This window comes from Triticum urartu, chromosome 5A (assembly GCF_056163025.1).
Source record: "Triticum urartu cultivar PI428250 chromosome 5A, HENAU_Tu73, whole genome shotgun sequence".
NCBI lineage: Eukaryota > Viridiplantae > Streptophyta > Magnoliopsida > Poales > Poaceae > Triticum > Triticum urartu.
Window position 1 is genome coordinate 639275711 of NC_141877.1, and position 21999 is coordinate 639297709.

General features: G+C 44.3%; 1 protein-coding gene across 1 annotated transcript; it reads left to right on the top strand.

Moving 5' to 3' along the window:
• Positions 1-9371: 9371 nt before the first annotated feature.
• Positions 9372-10305, top strand: LOC125507280 (ethylene-responsive transcription factor 15-like). The gene has a single exon (XM_048671911.2). The coding sequence runs from the start codon at positions 9372-9374 to the stop codon at positions 10209-10211; it is 840 nt and encodes a 279-aa protein (XP_048527868.1). The 3' UTR covers positions 10212-10305.
• Positions 10306-21999: the final 11694 nt, after the last annotated feature.

Consider the following 21999-nt stretch of genomic DNA (forward strand, 5'->3'; position numbering starts at 1 on the left):
GCAGTTGATCCTACTTAATTAAGTACTAAGATACCCCGGCCCATGCATTAGTAGCAAGTACCCCATATGTCCGATTTTTAGCAAAGTCATGCTAAAATTCACGGAAAATTTCAGCATGACCTTTGCTGAAAATAAGACATATGGAGTAACCGAATTTTCTGGAACGGAAGTTAATCGACATTCCGGCAAACTCAAGGGCCTCTCGGGGTACCTGCAAAATCATCATGACACGATGGTCGGAGACAAAACCCAGCAAACTAGCACCACAATGTGCCTCTACTTTCATATGGATGAAAAGGCCACAGACCATATGGTCCTCTGCTTTCATATGGACAAAAATCAGCTCAACTTATGTGAGCTTCCATTCCAGATCTAATAGGTCACCCAACAAAAAATCATGAATAGTTTTAGCTGAAAAAAAATCATGGATTGCTGTTAACTGAAAATTAGTGAAAGAAACTGTTGCTGATCATGGATTACTGTTAATTAAAAATAGAGCATCTGGCTTGTCTTATCATGTTCACTAAGTCCACAAAAATGAATAGGTTTAGTAAACTTGAAGTACTCAACACTAAACATGGTTCAGAGCTCACTACACTACACTACATCGTGCAATGGTTCAGACCTCACTACACTAGAACAAGCTCACTACACTACACTACACTACACATGCTTAAACTCTGAACATAAACAAACACCAGCAATGCAATATGTAAACTACCTCTATTTCTAGGCAACAAGAGTTATCATCAATGCTTTTGAGTTTATTAAGTACCTTCAGTTCTGAGTTTTAAATGTCAAAAGAGCTTCACAGAATCTTGAATCCTCCAAATCACTCTTAACAGTTCTGCATTGCACAAAGGCAGCAATGAGCCAATGATATCAGTAGCAATAATAGGTGCTTACATTCTCATAACGTCAGTATTAGTTAACCAAAATTCAACCTACAGAGTTCTAGTACAGTGAGTAACTCCCAATTATTTTAATAGAAGCACAATTAACAACACAACTAGGGAGTCTAGGACAATGCCACCAGATAGAATTTGAAGGAAAAACGTTCTTCCAGAACCTTTAAGCCACAATCATACATAGAGTGGCTGATCATATAAGCTATATTTAAATAAACATCAACTAAACTTGATGACAAGAAAAACTACAATCACATTGATACAAACTAGAGCATATAGCAATAGTAAATTGCTGCTCCATATAGCAATAGTAATGCACCTAATCAACATCGTAGAGCATCCTGTTACAAACTTGTTCTGATCCTGCAAATTAATGGGGAGGAAGAACTAGGGAGGGAGGGAATGGTAATGGTTCAGAGAAGAACAATAGTAATGCTCCATATAGCAATAGTAATGCTCCATATGTTCTGATCCATATAGCAAGAAGAACTAGGGAGGGAGGGAATGGGGAGGAAGGGTGGAGAGGGAGGAAGGAGGAGAGGTACCTGGGCGGGCGTGGCCAGTCGCCGGAGGGGTCGGGGTCGGCGGCGGCGTCGAAGGGGTGGCTCGAGGGCGTCCGAGCTCGTCCGGGTCCTCGTAGTCGAAGAGCAAGACGACGGCGGTCCTCCTGGGCGCCTCGGTTGGTCGTGGGGAGGCCAGCGGCCACGTGCTTCGCGGGTCGGGGGCGCGGGGGCGGCGGCGCGGGGGAGCCGGAGCGGGTGTGGCGAGGGATGGAAGGGGATCTGGCGAGGGGGAGGGAAGGAGGTATCGGGCGAAGGGCCGGGTATCCAGCTATAGAGGGGGGAATGTTAGTAATGGCGCACCGTCGAGGGGTGCGCCATAAAAACACTCATAGCAATGACACACCATTCTCTGGTGTGCCATTAGTAACTTTTTTTTCTGATAGCAATGGCGCACCCTCCTCTGGTGCGCCATTAGTAACTTCTTTTTTTCATTATTTCTTGTTGCATCTAATAATTTGTTTTTTTTATCAAATTTGTTATTTTCATGAGGACTAGAACAAAATATATCATCAAATATCATCAAATTTGTTTTTTTTAATATCATCAAATTTGTTTTTATTTTTAATTGAAAATATCATCAAATTTGTTATTTGAAAATATCATCAAATTTGTTATTTGAAAATATTATCAAAAAGCGGGGGAGGGTGCGGGGTGTCGGCGGCCGCGGTGGAGCGGGCCGGGGGAGGGTGCAGGGGGTCGGCGGCGGCGGTGGAGCGGGGGGTTGGCGGCGGCGGTGGAGCGGGGGAGGGTGCAGTGGGTCGTCGGCGGCGGTGGAGCGGGGGAGGGTGCGGGGGGTCGTCGGCGAAGGCGTGGGTCGGGGCAGCGGGGGGAATTAGCTAGGGGGCGAGGGAGAGGGATGAAGGGGATCTGGCGAGAGGGAGGGAATTAGCTAGGGGGAATCTTACTAATGGCGCACAAGCGGTCGGTGCGCCATTAGTAATCTTTTTTTTACATAGCAATAGCGCATCGGGCAGAGGTGCGCCATTAGTAATCTTTTTTTTATATATAGCAATGACGCACCAGCCAGAGGTGCGCCATAAGTAATTTTTTTGTTGCATGTAATAATTTTTTAGAAAATGAATATGAATATGAAACAGTAATATTTTTTTATAAAAACAGTAATAATTATTGTTTAACAACAATTGTAGTCTACACTTTTTTATTATTATTTTTTAAAAAATGAAGAGGGGAGAGGAGGCGTGGGTGGGATCGAGATCGAGATGGAGGGGGAATCGAGATCGAGATGGAGGGGGATCGAGATCGAGTGTCCTCATGAATATTCAATATTTTATCATATTTAATATAAAAAAATATCATCAAATTTGAAAAAATATTCATGAATTCAAAAAGTGCCCATAAAATTTAAAAATATTCATGATATCAAAAAGTGCCCATGATATTTAAAAATATTCATGATATCAAAATATATACTAATGGCGCACTTCTACAGGGTGCGCCATTAGTAGTTTAAAACTAGTAATGGCGCACTGTGAGGCGGTGCGCCATTAGTAGTTTTGCAAAAAAAGAATAAAAAAATTCAGTATTGGCGCACTTCATATCTGGTGCGTCATTACTAGTTAGAACTAGTAATGGCGCACCAGAGGTAGGATGCGCCATTAATATGTATGTAAAAATGAAAAAAAAAGTATCACTAGTGGCGCATCAGTTTTCTAGATCACCAACTGGTGCGCCATTAGTATATAGTAGTGGCGCACTATTTCCCTAGTGCGCCATTAGTGTTAATCCTATCTATAGCCCTTTTCCTAGTAGTGAAAATTCTCTACTAGCTCTGCCAAGGACAGTCTCTATGCCATCTCGTCGTCATGCTCCATGCTGAACAATTAGGGACCAAAACTACCTAGCTATGACGAAAAAGGGTTCCCGCTTTATACATAAAGCAACCAATACCACATTAATTCTGAGCAAGCCGATACAAACACACAACACCGCACATAACACACGCACCCAAGACATATACAAAGGTGCCGAACACCGACACACCAACCGAACTACAATCAAGCTAACTAAGACCCTTTGAAGTCGTCGGAGACCTCCATGGAACACAAGTCACCGTGAAGAAGTGAAGCCGGACAAGGATGAAGCATGGGCTCCTCGACGGTGCCTCCAAGAAGGACATGACACCAAGGTGCTGCCACCGCCCGATCGCGAAGATCAAGTTCTTACTGAGGGAGTCCTGGACTAAGGGGTCCTCGGACGTACGGCCTGTTAACCATGGGCCGGACTGATGGGTTGTGAAGATGCTAAAACAACAGACTGCACCCGTGTCCGGATGGGACTCTCCTTGGCGTGGAAGGCAAGCTGGGCGACCGAATATGTAGATTCCTTCCCTTTGTAACCGACCTTGTGTAACCCTAGATCCTCCCGATGCTTATATAAACTGGAGGACTTAGTCCGGAAAGGACAGATACTCATTACCATAGTCATACATGCTAGAATTCTAGGGTTTAGCCATTACGATCTCGTGGTAGATCAACTCTTGTAATACCCATATACATCAAGATCAATCAAGCAGGAAGTAGGGTATTATCTCCATAGAGAGGGCCCGAACCTAGGTAAACATCGTATCCCCTGTCTCCTGTTATCATCGACCTTAGACGCACAGTTTGGGACCCCCTACCCGAGATCCGCCGGTTTTGACACCGACACTTACCCGGAGCAACACGGAGAGGAGGAGAGGCCGCGATGGAGCCTTCAGGAAGGAGTCCACGCCCGTGGACGCCACCACCATCGGCCAGGCAACAGCCAGACAGGTAATGAACCCTAGAACTCATACCCCTCCTCCATGCTCTGCCGAACACCAACAACCACGCCACCCGCGTGGCCATGCTTGCCCGCCCGCACCCAAGGCACGCTCCCCACCCACAAGCAACGTGTCTCCCGCCGCTAGGGCCGCCGCCCCTGCACCAGACACCCTCCGGACCAGCCAAAGGCCATGGCTTTGGACCGACCGGCAGCCCGCGACTGACGAAGCTACCGGTAGTCGCTATGTCCAGAACAATGTCAGATCGGCCCTAGCCTGCACTCCAGCGAGGAATTAGGGAGACTGGTGAGCGGAAGCATCAACGGCCGGTAAACCCCCGTGCCGGCGACGGGTGGCCCGACCACGTCGGCACCTCTCATCCCTCCACCAACCTTCCTACTTGACACATACCTCGTGTCGCCTCACCACGGTAGCTGGAGCAGAGTGACGCGAAGCCACCAGCAACCGCGCACCCATCGACGAGGCACTACTGGAATCAGCTAATTTGCCATCTGCCAGCTCTTTGCCGTCTGCTAGCTGACGGCAAAGAAGCTCTTTGCCATCAGCTACCAAAAAGCAGACGGCAAAGATCAGGCTGACGGCAAAGAAGCTCTTTGCCGTCCGCCAGATCTTTGCCGTCCGCCAGATCTTTGCCGTCCGCCAGCAGACGGCAAAGAATCTTTGCCGTCAGCTGGCAGACGACAAAGAGAGAGGTGGCCCCCACCCCCCGCCCGTTTGGGAAAAACTTAACGGCCCACCTCTTTGCCGTCTGCCAGCGGACGGCAAAGAGGCAAAAGGGCGGACGACAAAGAGGGGCGGACGGCAAAGAGGCAGTATCTAACATCAGTGGCAGACGGCAAAGAACCTGCCATGTAGTGACGTGTAGATGACATCATACGGCGGACGGCAAAGACACTAGAAAGTTTGCCGTCAGCGGCGGACGGCAAAGGCCTGCCGTTAGCCACTTAACGGACTGACAGCGCAATTATTGCCGTCCACCTTCTTTGCCGTCTGCCGCGCTCTCTTTGTCGTCTGCGGCGGACGGCAAAGACTTTGCCATCAGTAGCAGACGGCAAAGTAGCTGTTTACCGAAGCCTACTTTGCCAGAGCCTTTTGCCGTCCGCGGCTGACGGCAAAGGCCTTTGCCGTCCGCCGTTCATGCCTTTGCCGTCTCCGCCGTGGCGGACGGCAAAGTAGCTGATTCCTGTAGTGAGGGACACCAAACAAACCCAAAACCAACAACCAGGAAAGCTCATCGGAGGGTCTTCCCGCGCCACCCGCCATTGTCTGGAAGCGGCAACTAGAGGGTCCGGACCAGAACCAGACCAACACGCCCTGGCAGCCCGCCGTGACACCACCACACTTGCGCCACCACCTCCACCAGCCAGGATGGCCACGGTAGAGGCAGCCGCCTACAGTCCGCGCCGCCTGGAGGGCCAGATCCGGTCGAGCCGCCACTGCATCCCATTCCTAGGCACGCCCCTCTGCACGACGCCCGTCACGCCGACGCTCCGCCGCGCTGCCATGCCCGCCGTCAAGCGTGGCACCCCCGACCCGTCTGCCCCGGCCCGCCCCAAGATTGACACACAAGGGGACAAGGACTCCCCGCCGCCGCCGACCAGGCTTCGCCTAGCTGGGCCCTCTGGCGGTAGCGAGGGGGGAGGGGGGACCCGGCTGGCGGCGGCTAGGGGTTCCTCCCGGTCGCACGCGGGGCGACTCGGGAGGGGGAGGGGGAGGGGGAGGGGGAGGGGGAGGGGGAGGGGAAGGGGGAAAACTACCTAGCTATCAACAAGCAGCTCGCTACAACTTGGAAAGATCACCCTCATAATGCTCAAACGTCTGGATGTCCTGATTTGGAATACATGTGCTGCATGAATCTTATCTTCTGCAATTTAATTACATGCGGCACTTGCTACAATTTTTAATTCCCCAGCCTCTGCACCAACTAGGGATGCACATAGTCTTTTAAGTATGAGTTACTACGATTTTTAATTTTGGTTATGCACCAAGCCTGGTCCTCAAGGATAAATGCGTGAGTACCAGGAAAGTTTGGTCCTCAAGAATAAATAGGAATCTAAATTTGCCTTCGTGAGGATTTGAACCCCAAGTATTCGGTTTGTACATCCACTCCCATAACCAGTGAAGCTAGGCTCACTCCCCCTAAAAGGGTGCCTAAAGTATGTATAAAAGATAGTACTATAGAAATAGAATGAACATGACAATCATAATAGATACGTGGAAGACGTATCACAATGATACAACCTTGTGTACATCAAACATTTGCTTTACCTAAATTCTATAACAAAAGATAATTTGCAAGTGCAAAGAGATAGTGTGCAACAAGTAAAAAGTAAATAAAAGCTACTCCCATGGTTCCATAATATAAGAGTGTTTTTGACTCTAATGTAATGTAAAAAATGCACTTATATTATGGAGCGGTGGGAGTATGTACTTACGAAATTTAAAGTTGAAATTAAGTAAAAGAGAGCAAATGTGGAAATAGTGGTGGTAGCTGTTATGGAATTTTCCCAAGGCAATGACTATGATTTTTATAAAATAACCGATTCCGATGGACATAGTTTTTGTTTTATTTATGGGAGAAACCTATGCTAATGTACCACCAAGTCAATTGGCCACGATTTTCAACGCGGTATGTTTTGAAAGGAACGTTAATCCTATGAGGCTTTGCATCCATGGATGTACAAAACCATCACATTAGCAAGTACTCCTTCCTTTCACAAATATAAGATGTTTTGAATATTACAATATAAACTACGTACTAAAATGAGTGAACAAACATACTAAAATGCGTTTACATAGTTTTGAATACTCATTTTATAATTAGATCATCTTATAATTGTGAAAACGGAGAGAGAGTAAGATGGAAGACAATAAGGCCAAAAAACACCTTTTGGTATGATTCCGTCGTCATTGGTAAACCCAGAACAAGAACCACTCGGTGTACTATAGGAGTATATAGGTGCAGTAATTTGATGACGTCTGGCAGGTTTGTCGTATTCAGCCGCCCTACGTCATGCGCCCATTTATACCTGCAATTATTTTCTATCTGCGGACAGAGAGACGGGGGGAGAGGGGAGCGTCAATGCATGTGTGCGCATAGCTGGAGTGTTCCCAATTTCCCATCCACGCAGGGCAGCGCTAGATCCTACAGCTAGATAACATTGAGGAAACAGAAAAGAAACCTGATGGAGCTCAGGGCCATCTCAAACCGCCCGTATACTATGGATCGCGTTGTTGGGACCGTAAAAATCACCAATATGATCTTGTATTTATTCGTATAATGGTTTGAACGTACTTTTTCCCGTAAATCAAAAATAAACATAAGGCTTTGCGAGCGTCTGGACCACTGTCACGCCTCAAGATGGCAACGGGGACGAAACCCATCGGGCTTTGCCTTCTCAAACCCATCCCCACGAGAAAATTGCAAACCCGTCCCCGTCCCCATCACCGTGTGCGGGGCTAGTTTTTTTGCCCGTCCCCTAAACCCATCGGGTTTTGGGGAACCCACAAGGAACCCGCGATAAAATCAAAATATTTAAACAAACATAGTGACGACAAAGAATAACATTTCAAAAGCAAAACAAGAACATTTCAGCTGCATAACTTGAGTAAATTTCAACAAAAAACAATAGTAGATGGTTCAACAGCTATATAAGTTCTAAAATAAAACTTATAGTTCACAAATCACTTTAAAGTTGGAATCATCATGGCATCTTTCACATCTCCAAGCCTCCAAACGACCATCTTCAAATCTTCCAATGCAAAATCAAAGTGCCAAGTCCTAGGGAAGATCAAAATTCGCTCAAGCTAAAGTTAAACATGAGAAAAATATGCAGATTAGTATATGAAATTTGCAAGTACCTGTACTTCACCTGCATTCCCTCTTGAATGTCTTGAAGACAACTCCAAAAGCTTTGTCCTTATTCATTGTCAGCATCTATGAGAATCAGATAAGTAGTAATGAACATCTTATGAAATATTGCAACATGATAATGATAAACTTTATATTGATATGTAAAGAAAGACACACCTTTATATTTGTTTCTAATCCAATCTTGTGAACACATCAGGGCCTCTAAGATTTCAGGGGTAAGATGACTACGGTGGTAAAAAAAATAATGTAATTTCGCGGGTATTGCCGGGTTTCGGGTTCGGGGACTACCGAAACGAGTGTAAACCCATGAAACGTGTCGGGTTGTATAATGTGCCCAACAACAGCCCCGCGGGGATGAAAAGATGCCTATCCCCGTCCCCTAATAGGGTAAAAACCCACGGGGACGCGGGTTTCGGGGTACCATTGCCATCTTGAGTCACGCCCGCGTCTGACCGCCCTGACCCATCCAAACCCCCTTCCTCGCCCATGCGCCTTTTCCATCCGAAACGACACAACGGACGTCCGTCCGTCCGTCTACCACTCACAATAATGACAAGCAGTTGCCAAGGTGGCTACTCCCACGCCACCTGTCCGTCTCTCTATTGTCCACCATTGTTATATAAACTGTTGTCCCGGCCATACCCGTAGTCATCCGCTTCCGATATCTTTCTCATCTCCGCACCACTTCCATCATGGATTCCTCTCGTGCCAAAGCTTTCTCTGGGATGGGCTAACGCCAGAGCAGAAGAAGGAGATGGTTTCCATTGCCGGTGGGCAGCTAGAGAACAACAATGTCCAAATGTAGTATGCGGCCGGCGACGAGCCGACACACCCCTCCTCGTCCGTGCTGGACATGGGGAACGGGTGCCGGTGATCATTTAATTTAGGTATATAACTCTAGAGCCCGACGAGCTTCTTTTTAGTTGCAATATGTGCCAAATGTAATGAATTTCGTCATGTTTATATGAAATCTCTCATGTTTGCATGAACCTAATCCGGTTTATATGAAAATTCACATTAGATAACAGCCTCCTGTATTCGTGTCCGCGGCCCTCTCTATTCGTGGACAGATGCGATAGGAAATTTGAGGTCCCCCGTTGGAGACGCCCTCAGTACTTGTAACGACCGGCGACTTTTCCTTCCATCGATCTCCTGCGCCGCGCCGCGCCACTGTATTATAAGGATCTAGAGCGCCGGCCGGCCTACCATACTTCTTATTTGCTAGGTTGTGCAGTACGTACTCCATGGAGCCTCACTACGACTACACCTACAACGACTTGACCTATACACCACAGCAGTACGGCAGCCTCACCCTCCCTCAGCCACATCCTCTTTCGCACTATCATGACCAGTCAACCTACTCGCCGTCGTGCAACTACGGCGACCAGCCGTCCTCCTCCTCTTTCGCGCACCAGCAGCAGCTTCGTTTCGGCGGCGGCGGCGGCATTGACTACCATGATTATGACATGGACCAGCTCAGCGCCGTCATGCATCTAGCCGCCTCTGCTGCACCAACAACAAACACCGGATGGGAGGAGCAGGACGTCACCAACAACCAGCGCGGCGGCGAGCCCATGACGCATCGTTGTGCTGTGACGGCAGTTGAGCCGAGCGGCGGCGGCGCGGTGGAGCAGGATCCACTCATCGGAGTGCGCAAGCGGCCGTGGGGCAAGTACGCGGCGGAGATCCGGGACTCCACGCGCAACGGCGCCCGCGTCTGGCTCGGAACCTTTGACACCCCGCAAGCCGCCGCGCTCGCGTACGACCAGGCCGCATTGGCCTTGCGCGGCCCCGCCGCCGTGCTCAACTTCCCTGTCAACCGCGTGCAGGAGTCGCTCGACGTGCTGGGCTTGGGCGCCACCTCCGCCGCCGCGGGGGACTCGCCTGCCCTAGCGCTCAAGCGCCGGCACTGCATCAGGAAGCGCAAACCCAAGAAGAAGAACCAGACGAGCGCGCCTGTTGCAGCGAGGAAGCAGGGCCTGCAGGGTTCAGCTGCTGCATCGGCTTCGTGCGTGCTGGAACTGGAGGACCTGGGAGCGGACTACCTCGAGGAGCTGCTCGGATGTGCGATCGATGAAGGGTAGTGCCTCCACTTCTCAGCAGCAAGAAACCGTTTCTTCATTCTTCAATCAGAGCAGCACTAGCGCTACAGTACACCCAGTTGCCATATAGTTTCATTTTCATTCAGACCACATCGTACATTTCATATCCGTATTTTTTATCTTTGGTTCTAACAAATTGAGAGAAAAGGAGGAGCAACATCTCCCAGACTCCTGAGCACCGTAAATTGAGAGAAAAGGAGGAATTAGGCTTCATCCCGTTTTGATCTAAAGATCTACTCCCTCCGTTCCGAATTACTTGTGTTGGATTTGTCTAGATACGGATGTATCTAGCACTAGTGCTAGATACATCCGTATCTAGACAAATCCAACACAAGTAATTCGGAACGGAGGGAGTACACCGTAAGGTAGGTTTCACCCCCTAACTATGGATCCTAAAGAGGTGTTGAAGCAAGCTAGACCCTTCACCACCACCCATCACCTTGATCCAGGTAAGTGCTGGTCATATCTTACGCATCTGACCACTCATTACCAATGTTTTCTGATAATTCCGGGTTAGTCAAAAATATTCTGCATAAAATGTGTTCTAATCATGAGATTAAGAGCATGTTTAGTGTTAATCCTAAGAAAATGGGTTAACATTGGTACCGGAGCCATCATGATCTCATTTTTTTAGCAAAAACAGCACGGAAAACCCTATTGTGTATTTTTTTTGTAAATGATGGTGGTAATGTACATATAGAGACAAACTCCATAAATAGTTACAGAGTCAAGCCAAGATCCATGCCTTCTCTAAGCCTAGGTCTAGCTATATGCATAATCAAAGTAAAAGAAACTTTGAAGGATTCAATGGATGAGTTAATATTGAGCTGAACATGCTCAATGATATGTTTGTTCCTTTCCAGCCAAATGCTCCAGCAGCCAACAATTAAGATCTCCATGAAATGGTTGTGTTCATATCTCCTCTTAGCATCCTCAATAGTGTCCATTATATTCAAACCATTGTTCTAGTCAATGCCAATTCCCCACAAAAATCCTTGACTAAAGGAACATTCAAGAAACTGATGTTGAACATCCTCAACATGGCAATCATCACATCAGATACAACATGAAGCATTTGGGTGGAAATTTTCTTCAAAAGTAGTCCATTGGTATTGATTCTATCACATAATCTCGGTTAGTACCCCAATTAGCCCATGTTTTAATATTAATCGCTCATTGGTGCTAATTGTTCATGATTAGGATCTAAAGTGATTCCATTAGAACCCGGTGAACATGTTTAATGCTAAATGTGTTCAGCTAATGCTAATAATGTTATGTTGGTTATGATTAATCCCTAAAGGTTTTATGTTGATGCAAATGGCCATGTGCTTAATTTCTTTAGGTAATTGTATGGTAAACTCTATTAGTTTTAGTCAACTCCTATTAACATAATTTGAGTCCAATGAACTCTCTGTTTTTATGGTTAGCACTAGAATTAATGTATTTTAGCTAATTGAGCCAGTTAGCATGAAGGAGGAACATCACATACAACTTTATTAAACCCTAGAGTAAATCCGCAAATTCTCCATTTGGCGAAACACTAATCCCAAAATCATAATGTCAGTCTTTCTCAATCATGAAACCAAATGATGATTTCTCCAAGTCTTGAAGCTCTACTTGTTCCTTGAGCTAACAGTGGATGCTCTATCTTTGTCCAATTTGTCAAACTAATATGTCCGAAATGACACGATCACTTTTTAGATTAGTTGAAAAAATAACAAATGAAATAGTATGTGCAAGTGATAGCAGCAAGATATATAATGTATAGAGGCCGAGTGCCACATTTTGAGATCCATTTGAGCATTTTAGTTAAGTTGTGAAGTTTAAACCATCCATAGCTTCGCTAGATTTATTTGATCTCGTGCATTTGCAATGTGGTGCTTGTAAATCCCCCAAGAGGTTGCTATGGCTTGGTGGCTCATTGGGTATTCTTGCAATCACATATAAGTGGCTAGATTATAGCTCTTATGGCGGAGTTCTGCCAAAAGGGGTTGTCTAGGGGGCATGACCACACACAGACACATGTCTAGGGGCACCAAACCAATGACTTCGTTTCGCCTCGACTCCTAAGCACATGATGTGTAAGGAATTAGACCCCATCTCATTTTGATCTAACGATCTAAGCGGTAAGGTAGGTTTCACCCCTAACTATCGATCCTAAAGAGGTGTCGATGCAAGATAAGACTGTTCACCAATGTCCGCCACTTCCAAGTTAGTGTTGGTCACACCTTACACGTCTAAACCAATAAAATCATTACTGTCGATGACCTATGGTCTCCGCAATGGGTTGTTCCCTAATATTTTCTGATAATTTTGGTTTGTCCATATTCTTTCACATAAGGTGTGTTCTAATCACAAGATTAAGTGCATATTTAATGGTAATCCTAAGATGATGTGTTAACATTGGTACCATAGCCATCATAATCTCACTTCCTATAGCAAAAACAGTAGGGAAACCCCTATCGTGTCTTTCTTATAAATGATGGTGGTGATGTACAGATAGAGACAAACTCCATAAATAATTACAAAGAGTCAACACAAGATTGCATGCCTCCTCTAAAGTTGGATCTAGCAATATGCATAACCAAGTAAAAGAAACTTTCTTCTCAAAAAAAGTAAAATAAACTTTGAAGTATTCAATGCATGAATTAATATTGAGTGGAATATGCTCAAAGTTGTGTTCGTTTCTTTCCAGCCAAATGCTCTGGCAGCCAACAATTAAGATCTTCATGAAACGTTTTTGTGTTCATATCTCCTCTTAACAACTTTAATAGCGTCTATTATATTTAAACCATTGTTCTAGTCAACACCAATTCTCCACCAGAATTCTTGATTCAAGGAACGTTAAAAAATCGTTGTTGAACATCCTCAATTGGGCAATCATCACATAAGATACAACATGAAGCATCTAGTTGTAATTTTTTTCTCAAAAGTAACCCCTTGGTATTGATTCTATCACATAATCTCAGAAAGATGCTCAATTAGCCCATATTTTAATCTTAATAGCTCATTGGTGCTAATTGTTCATGATTCAGATCTAAAGTGTTTTTGTTAGCACCCAATGAACACGTTTAATGCTAATTGTGTTCAGTTAATGCTAATAATTTTTTTGGTCATGATTAATCCCTAAAAGTTTTCAGCTCATGCAAATGATTATGATCACGTGCTTAATTGATTTTGGGTAATTGTAATGGTAAAGTCTATTAATTTTGGTCAACTCCTAATTAACATGATTCAAGTCTAATGAAATCTTTATTGCTTATGGTTAACACTAGAATTAATTTAGTTTGGCTAATTGAGCCCGGCTAGAATGATGGAGGCAAATTGCACAAACTTTTCTGAAGCCCTAGAGTAAATCTGCAAATTCTCCATTTAACGAAAGTCTAATCCCAAAGCTATAGTGTAAGTCTTTCTGAATCATGAAAACCAATAACAATTTCTCCAAACTCAAATGCCTAACCAGTGTGCACCCCATTCTAACTTGTGTTTAGTATAAGCAAAAGTGGGCTTATTACTTGACAGACGAGGCCCCGAACCTGGGTAAAGCTTGTGCCGTGTGTCCATTTTGTAACCCGAGGTGATGTGCCATTGTTGTGCTGGTCCACGTACGTTCACCGTTTTACTGTAGCACACATGGGGCTACGTGAAGTTTCAAGCATGGCGCTCGTGTGACTTCCAGCACGTTGTGACTAACATCTTGCACATTGTTCCTCCTCTATTGCAAAAACCAAGCAACCAATAGAATATCAAAGAACCCTAAGTCGGTCAAATCATAGTAGTAATGTACTCTAAATGTAGCACAATACCAAAGATTCAAGTGAGGAGAGATTCATTAGGGGGTTTTCGTTAAAGGAAAGGGTTTTAGTAGAAATTTGTTATGAATTTTTGATTGTGATTAATATTTTTTGTTTGTTTTCTTAGAGGTGAGGAGACTCCAAACATAGGTGGGTCGAGTGGAACCTTGTCTCACTAACTAATACTCTCAGGAGAGTTCCACTACAATGTGATACTATGGTTCAAGCTGGACGTCACATGTTTCGAGTTTAGTAAGGGGATATGTTTGTGTTTTAGGAATGAAGTTTGTTTGTAAACAATTTTCATGGAAAAATCCTATGAAACCGGGTATTTTTCCAAATTATATTGGACTCTACTTAGGCCATGGCACATGGGAACACGAATCTTAAATCATACAGTGGTCTACTTCTTCCTGTCTTGCTAATCTTCAAAGGCACATATATCCTAGGTGGCGTCCAAGGCGCCCTTTAAGCATGGCATACATCGCCTCCATGATAGTCCTTGCTCTTCATTGCTTTGCCATCCACCGCAATGGTCTCTGCATCATCACTCACAACTCCTAGAAGCGACAATACACAGCCTACAACTCCTTTTGAGCAAGCACTCGTCAGTCGTCACCATCGGCATTACACTCTAGAGTTTTGATGGTACGCCACGTTGCCCACTCTGTCTCTCGAGTTGCCACATGGCTCACGAGAGTAAGATACCCTAAACTTGTTAGTTCTTTCAAGGGGAATCCTATTTCCGGCTCATTCCAGAAAAGTGTCAGGAAACCGCACACCACGCACGCTACATGGGTCGGCCCATCAAGCCAATTTTTTACCCTATATTCATTCGGCTTATCTCCATCAGTTCGGTTCTAGTGGTCTTCTTCATTTTTATTTTATTTCATGGGTTTTTCTTCTAGTATAAATTTTGTACGATTTTTTCTCGTTATCTTCTTTTTTTACACCATTTCTACCAAAACTCAAGAACATTTTTTTTAAATTCGCAAATACTTATGAAATAATCAATCTTTTTTAGAATTTAAGAATTTTTAAATTCATGAACAATATTTTATAAATACATAAACATTATTTAATCGGAGAACATTTTTATATTTCTAAACAAAATTTTAAATACATTAATACTTATAAAAAATTGTGAATAACTTTTTTTAAACACAAACATATTTGAGAACAATGGAGCCTTTCAATCCCAAACAAGTTGGGGTAGACTAGAGTTGAAACCCATAAGGTCTTGAAATAAAGTCATGGTTCTGCACATGGGTTGCTAACATCCACACACCTCTATCAATCTCTAGTTCTTTGGTGATATTTCAGTCCTTCAAATCTCTTTTTACATACTCCCCCCATATGTTAAGTTTGGTCTACCCCGACCTCTTAACATTATCGGCACTCTTTATCCATCCGCTATGCACTGACGCTTCTGGAGGCATGAGTTCTATGTGCACAAACCATCTTAGACAATGTTAGACAAAATTCTCTTCAGGCAGTGCTACACCAACTCTATCATGTATATCATCATTCGGGATCCGATCCTTTCTTGTGTGGCCACATATCCATCTCAACATGTGTATCTCTGCTACATCTAACACTTGGACATCGTATTTTAGTTGGCCAACATTTTGCATAATACAACATCGTAGGTTAAATCGTTGTCTTATGGAACCCGCCTTTTAGCTTTTATGGCACTCTCTTATGACATAGGATGCTAGAAGCTTCGTGCCACTTCTTCTATCCACCTTTGATTCGTTGGGTCACATCTTCATCTATATCACCATCCCTCTGCAATATTGACCCATAATATCAAGGGACTCTTCTGAGGTACCACTTACCCATCAAGGCCAATCTCCCCCTTCTCATGCCTAATAGTACTGAAACCGCACCTCATGTACTTAGTTTTAGTTTTACTAAGCCTAAAAAACGTTTTGATACCAAAGCATGCCTCCATAACTATGACTTTCTATTGCCACCCTCCCCCCTCGCGTGCATGGATTCGACTATCGTTGACTAGCACCACATCATCCATAAAGAACATAGACCATGGGAAGTCTTCTTGTATATCCCTTATGACGTCATCCATCACCAAATCAAAAAAACAAGATAAGGGATCAAAGCTGATCCTTGGTGCAATCCTATTTTAATTGAAAAATCATCGCTGTCTATGTCACTTGTTCGAACACTCATCACAACATTATTGTACATGTCCTTGATGGGTAACGTACTTTTTTTGGACTGTGTCTCTCCAAGGCCTGCCACATGACAATTTGTGGTATCTTATCGTAGGCCTTCTCCAATTGAAGGAACACCACACGCAAATTCTTCTTTTGATAAGTTGTCGTACCAAGAAAATGGCTTCCATGATCAATCTCCTAGACATGAAACCAAACTAATTTTTGGTCACACTTATCCTTCTTGACTCTGTCACATAGCTTCATTGTACGGCTCTTCATCTTAATTTCATGATAATTAGTACAACTTTGAACATCCTCCTTGTTCTTGAATACCGGTACTAACATACTTCACCTCCATTCTTTGGTCCTCTTGTTAGACCCAAAAATAAGGTTGAAAAGCTTACTAGAATACTATCGCTACGTCCACAAGGCCTTTCCACACCTCAATGGGGATACAATCAGAGCACATCGCCTTGCCTCCTTTCAGTTTTTTAAAGCTTATCTAAGCTCGCACCCCTAGATTCATCGCACAAAATGTTTGTTGGTATCATCAAATGTGTCATACAACTCAATCGTAGAGATTTCAATTTCTCCACTGAAAAGTTTGTCGAAGTACTCTTGTCATCTATGCTTGATGTCCTCGTCCTTCAACAGTAGTGGATCTGATCCGTCCTTGATGTATTTGACTTGGTTGACATCCTTGGTCTCCTCTCTCGGATCTTAGCCATCTTAAAGATGTCCATTTCTCCTTCCTTCATATTTAAACGCTCGTAGAGGTCCTCATACGCTAGACCCTTTGCTTCATGCATAGCTTGTTTTCCGTTCTTCTTCGTCACATTGTACTTCTCTATGTTGCCTGCACCCCTATCCAGGTGGACGCACCTGAAACAAATTTTCCTCTCCTTACAACCTTCCGGACATCATCGCTCCACCATCAAGTATCTTTCGCTTTGCTTCTACTTCCCTTGGTCACTCAAAACTCTCATGTATCCACGTTCCAAATGTAAGTCTTGATATTCATCCACGTAGCATTTCATCACGTCCTTCCTCCCCAGATCCCTCCTTAATAGCTCTCTGCTTGAAAGCCTTACAATCTAGCGACTTTGCACGCTTATCCTCACTGGACACAAATCCAAAAGTGAAAGTCAGCGACCACAAATTTATGTTGAGGGATGACACTCTCTCCCGGTATCACCTTACAATCTAGGAAAGCATGCATGTCTTTTCTTCTCTATAGGACATTTTTAAATTCTGGAAACATAAAATTTACATATGTATACACACAGAAAATATGAAATTTTCAAAAAAAAAATCTAAATTGACAAGTCTTTTATTCTAAATTCATGATTTTCCCAAATTTCCAATCATTTAATAAACTTCTGAACATTTTCAAATTTGTGAAATTTTTAAAATTTACGAATCAATTTTTTGATTTTTTTATTGAATCCGTTACCTTTTTCAAATCGGTGTTTTGATTTCGTGGACTATTTCAATTTCGCGGACACTTTTGAAATTCAATTTTTTAACGCCATGAATACTTTTTCCGAATCACTAATATTTTTTAAATTTGCTTTTTTTAATTCATGATTTTTCTAACAGTCTATGGTCAATGGTCACAGTCAAAATGAATGGTTAAAAAGCCGGTAGCCGGTTTATTTTTAACCGGTAGATGCATGCCAATTTAAAAAGTTTGCAAATTTTTTGGGGAAATCCACAAATTTTCAAAAAATCTCATACTATTTTAAAATTGTTCATGAATTTGAAAAATTTACGGATTTGAAAATGTTCACAAAAGTTAAAAGAATGTGAAATTGAAAAATGTTTTTGATTTATAAAAAAAATAGAAATTGAAGAAAGGTTCGTGAAAAAGGCAAAAGAAGAAACAAAAGGAAAGTAAAAGCAAAAAAAGAAAACGTAAAACAAGCAGAATCGAACAAAACCCGTGAAAAAGAAAATCACAGAAAACTCCGGCCCACTCTTTAGTGGCAAGCATGATGTGGTGGATGGATCGAGATATATATATATCACCTTTGAATGTAGGTGATGGTAAGTTATTATTGTTGACATTACCCTTGAGGTAAATAAGTTGGGAGGCGAAACTATAAGCCCCTATCTTTCTATGTATCTGACTGAAACTTTTGCTCTATAAATATGCCTTGAGTGTCAGCAATCATAGAAGACTAAATGATAGTTGAGTATGCGAACTTGCCAAACAAAGCTCTTACTTAGACTCTTTCTGAAAATATGATGGATTGTGATTGTTTCAATGACTAAAACCATAGTTTGTTAGTTTCCAATAAAGTTTATGTTTCATACTTTAGCTTGTGAATGAATTGTTACTTTAGCATGTGAAGTTTTATGATGAGATATTGTTGCTATAATAATGATCATGATGCCTTCATGTCTGTATTTTGTTTTTATTGACACCTCTTTCTCTAAACATGTGGTCATGATTATCGATATCGGCTTTTGCTTGAGGACAAGCAAGGTCTAAGCTCGGGGGAGTTGATATGTCCATTTTGCATCATGTTTTCTTATTGATATTTATTACAATTTGGACTGTTATTTACTTTATGACGCAATCTTATGCCTTTCCTCTCTTATTTTGCAAGTTTCACGTGAAGAGGGAGATTGCTGGTAGCTGGAATTCTGGACCGAAAAGGGCTATTTCATAGAGACCTATTATGCACAACTCCAAATGACCTAAAAATTTGGAATATATAAAAAAATATTGGCGAAAGAACCATCAGTAGGGGGCCCACCAGGTAGCCACAAGCCTGGAGGGGCACGCCCCTGGACTTGTGGCGCTCTGGCAGGCCTCCGAAGCCCATCTTCTGCTATAAGGTGCCATTTGACCTAGAAAAAATCAGAGAGAAGGTTTCGGGGCGAAGTGCCGCCGTCTCGAGTCGGAACCTGGGCAGGAGCACTTTTGCTCTCCGGCGAAGCGATTTCGCTGGGGAAACTTCCCTTCAGGAGGGGGAAATCGAACCCATCGACATCACCAACGATCCTCTCATTGTGGGAGGACCAATCTTCATCAACATATTCACCAGTACCATCTCATCTCAAACCTAGTTCACCTCTTGTATTCAATATTTGCCTCAAAACCTCAGATTGGTACTTGTGGGTTATTAGTAGTTTTGATTACATCATGTAGTTGATGCTAGTTGGTTTATTTGTTGGAAGATTATATGTTCAGATGCTTAATGATATTCAATACCCCTCTAATCTTGACCATGAATATGATTTGTGAGTAGTTACTTTTGTTTTTGAGGACATGGGAGAAGTACGGTTATAAGTAATCATGTGAATTTGGTATTCGTTCAATATTTTGATGATATGTATGTTTTTGCTTCCTTTAGTGGTGTTATGTGAACGTTGTCGGTGTCAAAACCGGCGGATCTCGGGCAGAGGGTCCCGGACTATGCGTCTAAGGTCGATGGTAACAGGAGGTAGGGGACACGATGTTTTACCCAGGTTTGGGCCCTCTTGATGGAGGTAATACCCTACGTCCTGCTTGATTGATATTGATGAGTATGAGGATTACAAGAGTTGATCTACCACAAGATCGTAATGGCTAAACCCTAGAAGTCTAGCCTGTATGGTTGTGATTATGATTGCCTCTATGGACTAAACCATCCGGTTTATATAGACACCGGAGGGGCCTAGGGTTGTACAGAGTCGGTTTACAAAGGAAGGAATCTACATATCCGAACGCAAGCTTGCCATCCACGCAAAGGAGAGTCCCATCTGGACACGAAGAGAGGTCTTCTGTCTTGTATCTTCATAGCCCATAAGTCCGGGCCATGTTACATAGTCCGGACGCCCGTGGACCCCTTAATCTAGGACTCCCTCAGTAGCCCCTGAACCAGGCTTCAATGACGATGTGTCCGGCATGCAGATTGTTTTCGGCATTGCAAGGCAGGTTCCTCCTCCGAATACTCCAAAGCAGCTTTCGAACACAGAAAACTTGTCCGGCTCTACAAAGCAAATACCACACACAATTGCAGAGAGCATAATATTTCACGAGTCCAACCTACCGATAGCTTTTGTAGCGTGACATCATGTCCCTGCCCGATCCTTATTTCGAACCATTTTTTAGCCTCCCGTTCCATGTTTCAAGATGCGGTTTTATTGGCACGTCTAATCAAAGCAGAGATCGTGTCCCCTTATTACGGGATTTTCATCAATACGGGCGTGGGTAATCCAACTGCCCCGTTGGTACGATTCCTAGGGAATAGGCAAGTTTTAAGGCTCATGAGGAGGCGTTCGATATTCATCGCCTTTATAAAGGAGCACAGACCCGTCCTTCTCCTCTACGCCCACCTCTTCCTCAACTTTTCCAACCTCGAGCTTCAGCACCTAGGTTTCAACTTAATCGTTCCAAGCCTCCCAGTCATGTCCGGACCCAGCCTTCAAGGCCGATGGGAGGCCTCCTCTGTCATAGGGGGGGATATCACGAAGCTTCGGGCGGCAAGGTACCTGACCACGGAAATCCTCCACAGGCTCCCTGCTAAGGGGCAGGTTACTCCTACACCCAGATCAGGTGAGAGGGTCGTATTCATCTCCCACTTCCTCATGGGGCTAGGGTTCGCTCTCCACCCCTTCGTTCGTCGTCTCATGTTCTACTACGGGCTAGATTTTCACGATCTAGCTCCAGACTCCTTTCTTCACATCTCGGCATTCATTATCATGTGCGAGGCCTTTCTTCGCATTCCCCCATACTTCGGCTTATGGCTCAAGAACTTTAATGTGAAGCCGAAGATAGTCGACGGGGAGCAAGCGGAGTGTGGCGGCGCTATGGTGGGTAAGCTCGCCAATACTCTTTGGCCAAAGGGCTCCCTCACGGAAACTTCCAACCTATGGCAGCGGGAGTGGTTTTACATCACTGAACCCCGTGGTACCAAGTGGGCAGCTATACTGTGTTCCGATCTGGCCCTCCATTATGACTCGCATCATGGATTAATAAGGGGCTGGACTGGGGATCGATTGACAAAGTGCAGACGATACAAAGCCGTGTCTGGAGCCTCCTTGAAAACGACACCGGCCTCATCAATGTGATCCAGGTAATGCTAGTCCGCCGGGTCCTGTCGTGCCAGCGACGGCCTCTCCGCATGTGGGAGTTCAATCCGGAAGGACCACGGACCCTTCAGCACTTCTTCGGCATAACGCATAGAGGGATGTGGAAGTTATTCTTCGGGACCTGAAAGCAGTGGCCGGATACAACCGAGGTCACCAGCCTTGACTGCAACCATCCGGATACCTCGGTAAGCACTCGACTCCTAAACACAGCTTAGTTGATTATCACGTATCAATATACTGAGAAACTTGTCTTCGACCAGGGATGGATAAAGAAAGCGGAACGAATTAGGTGTTCGGCCCCACTTCCTGAAGACTCAGCCGATCCCGTGTTAACAAGGATGCTGGCCCCTGCGCCGTATCAAGTGCCGATGAAAGAGGACTAGGAGGAGAGCAAAAAGGCCAGGGGTGGCTCCCACTCTAAAGGTACACCAGACGCTATGTCCGGGAAGACCGGAACTCCCTCTTCTGAAGACGAAGGGGAAGAAGAAGCTGATATCCCTTCTCCCCATGGGAAGAAAAGGACCACCTCCGAAGATTTGAAGGTGGATGCTTCCAAGAGAGGGAAAATGTCCCTACAAGACCGTTCGGGTTCGGAAGACGACGTTGCCGCACAGTTCGTCCGTAAGGACAAGCCTTTCGCCGAATCGTAAGTGAACAAGGGTATTCTAGACATATCTCGTTCTTTCCAGGTCACAAGGGTAACCTCTTAAATATATG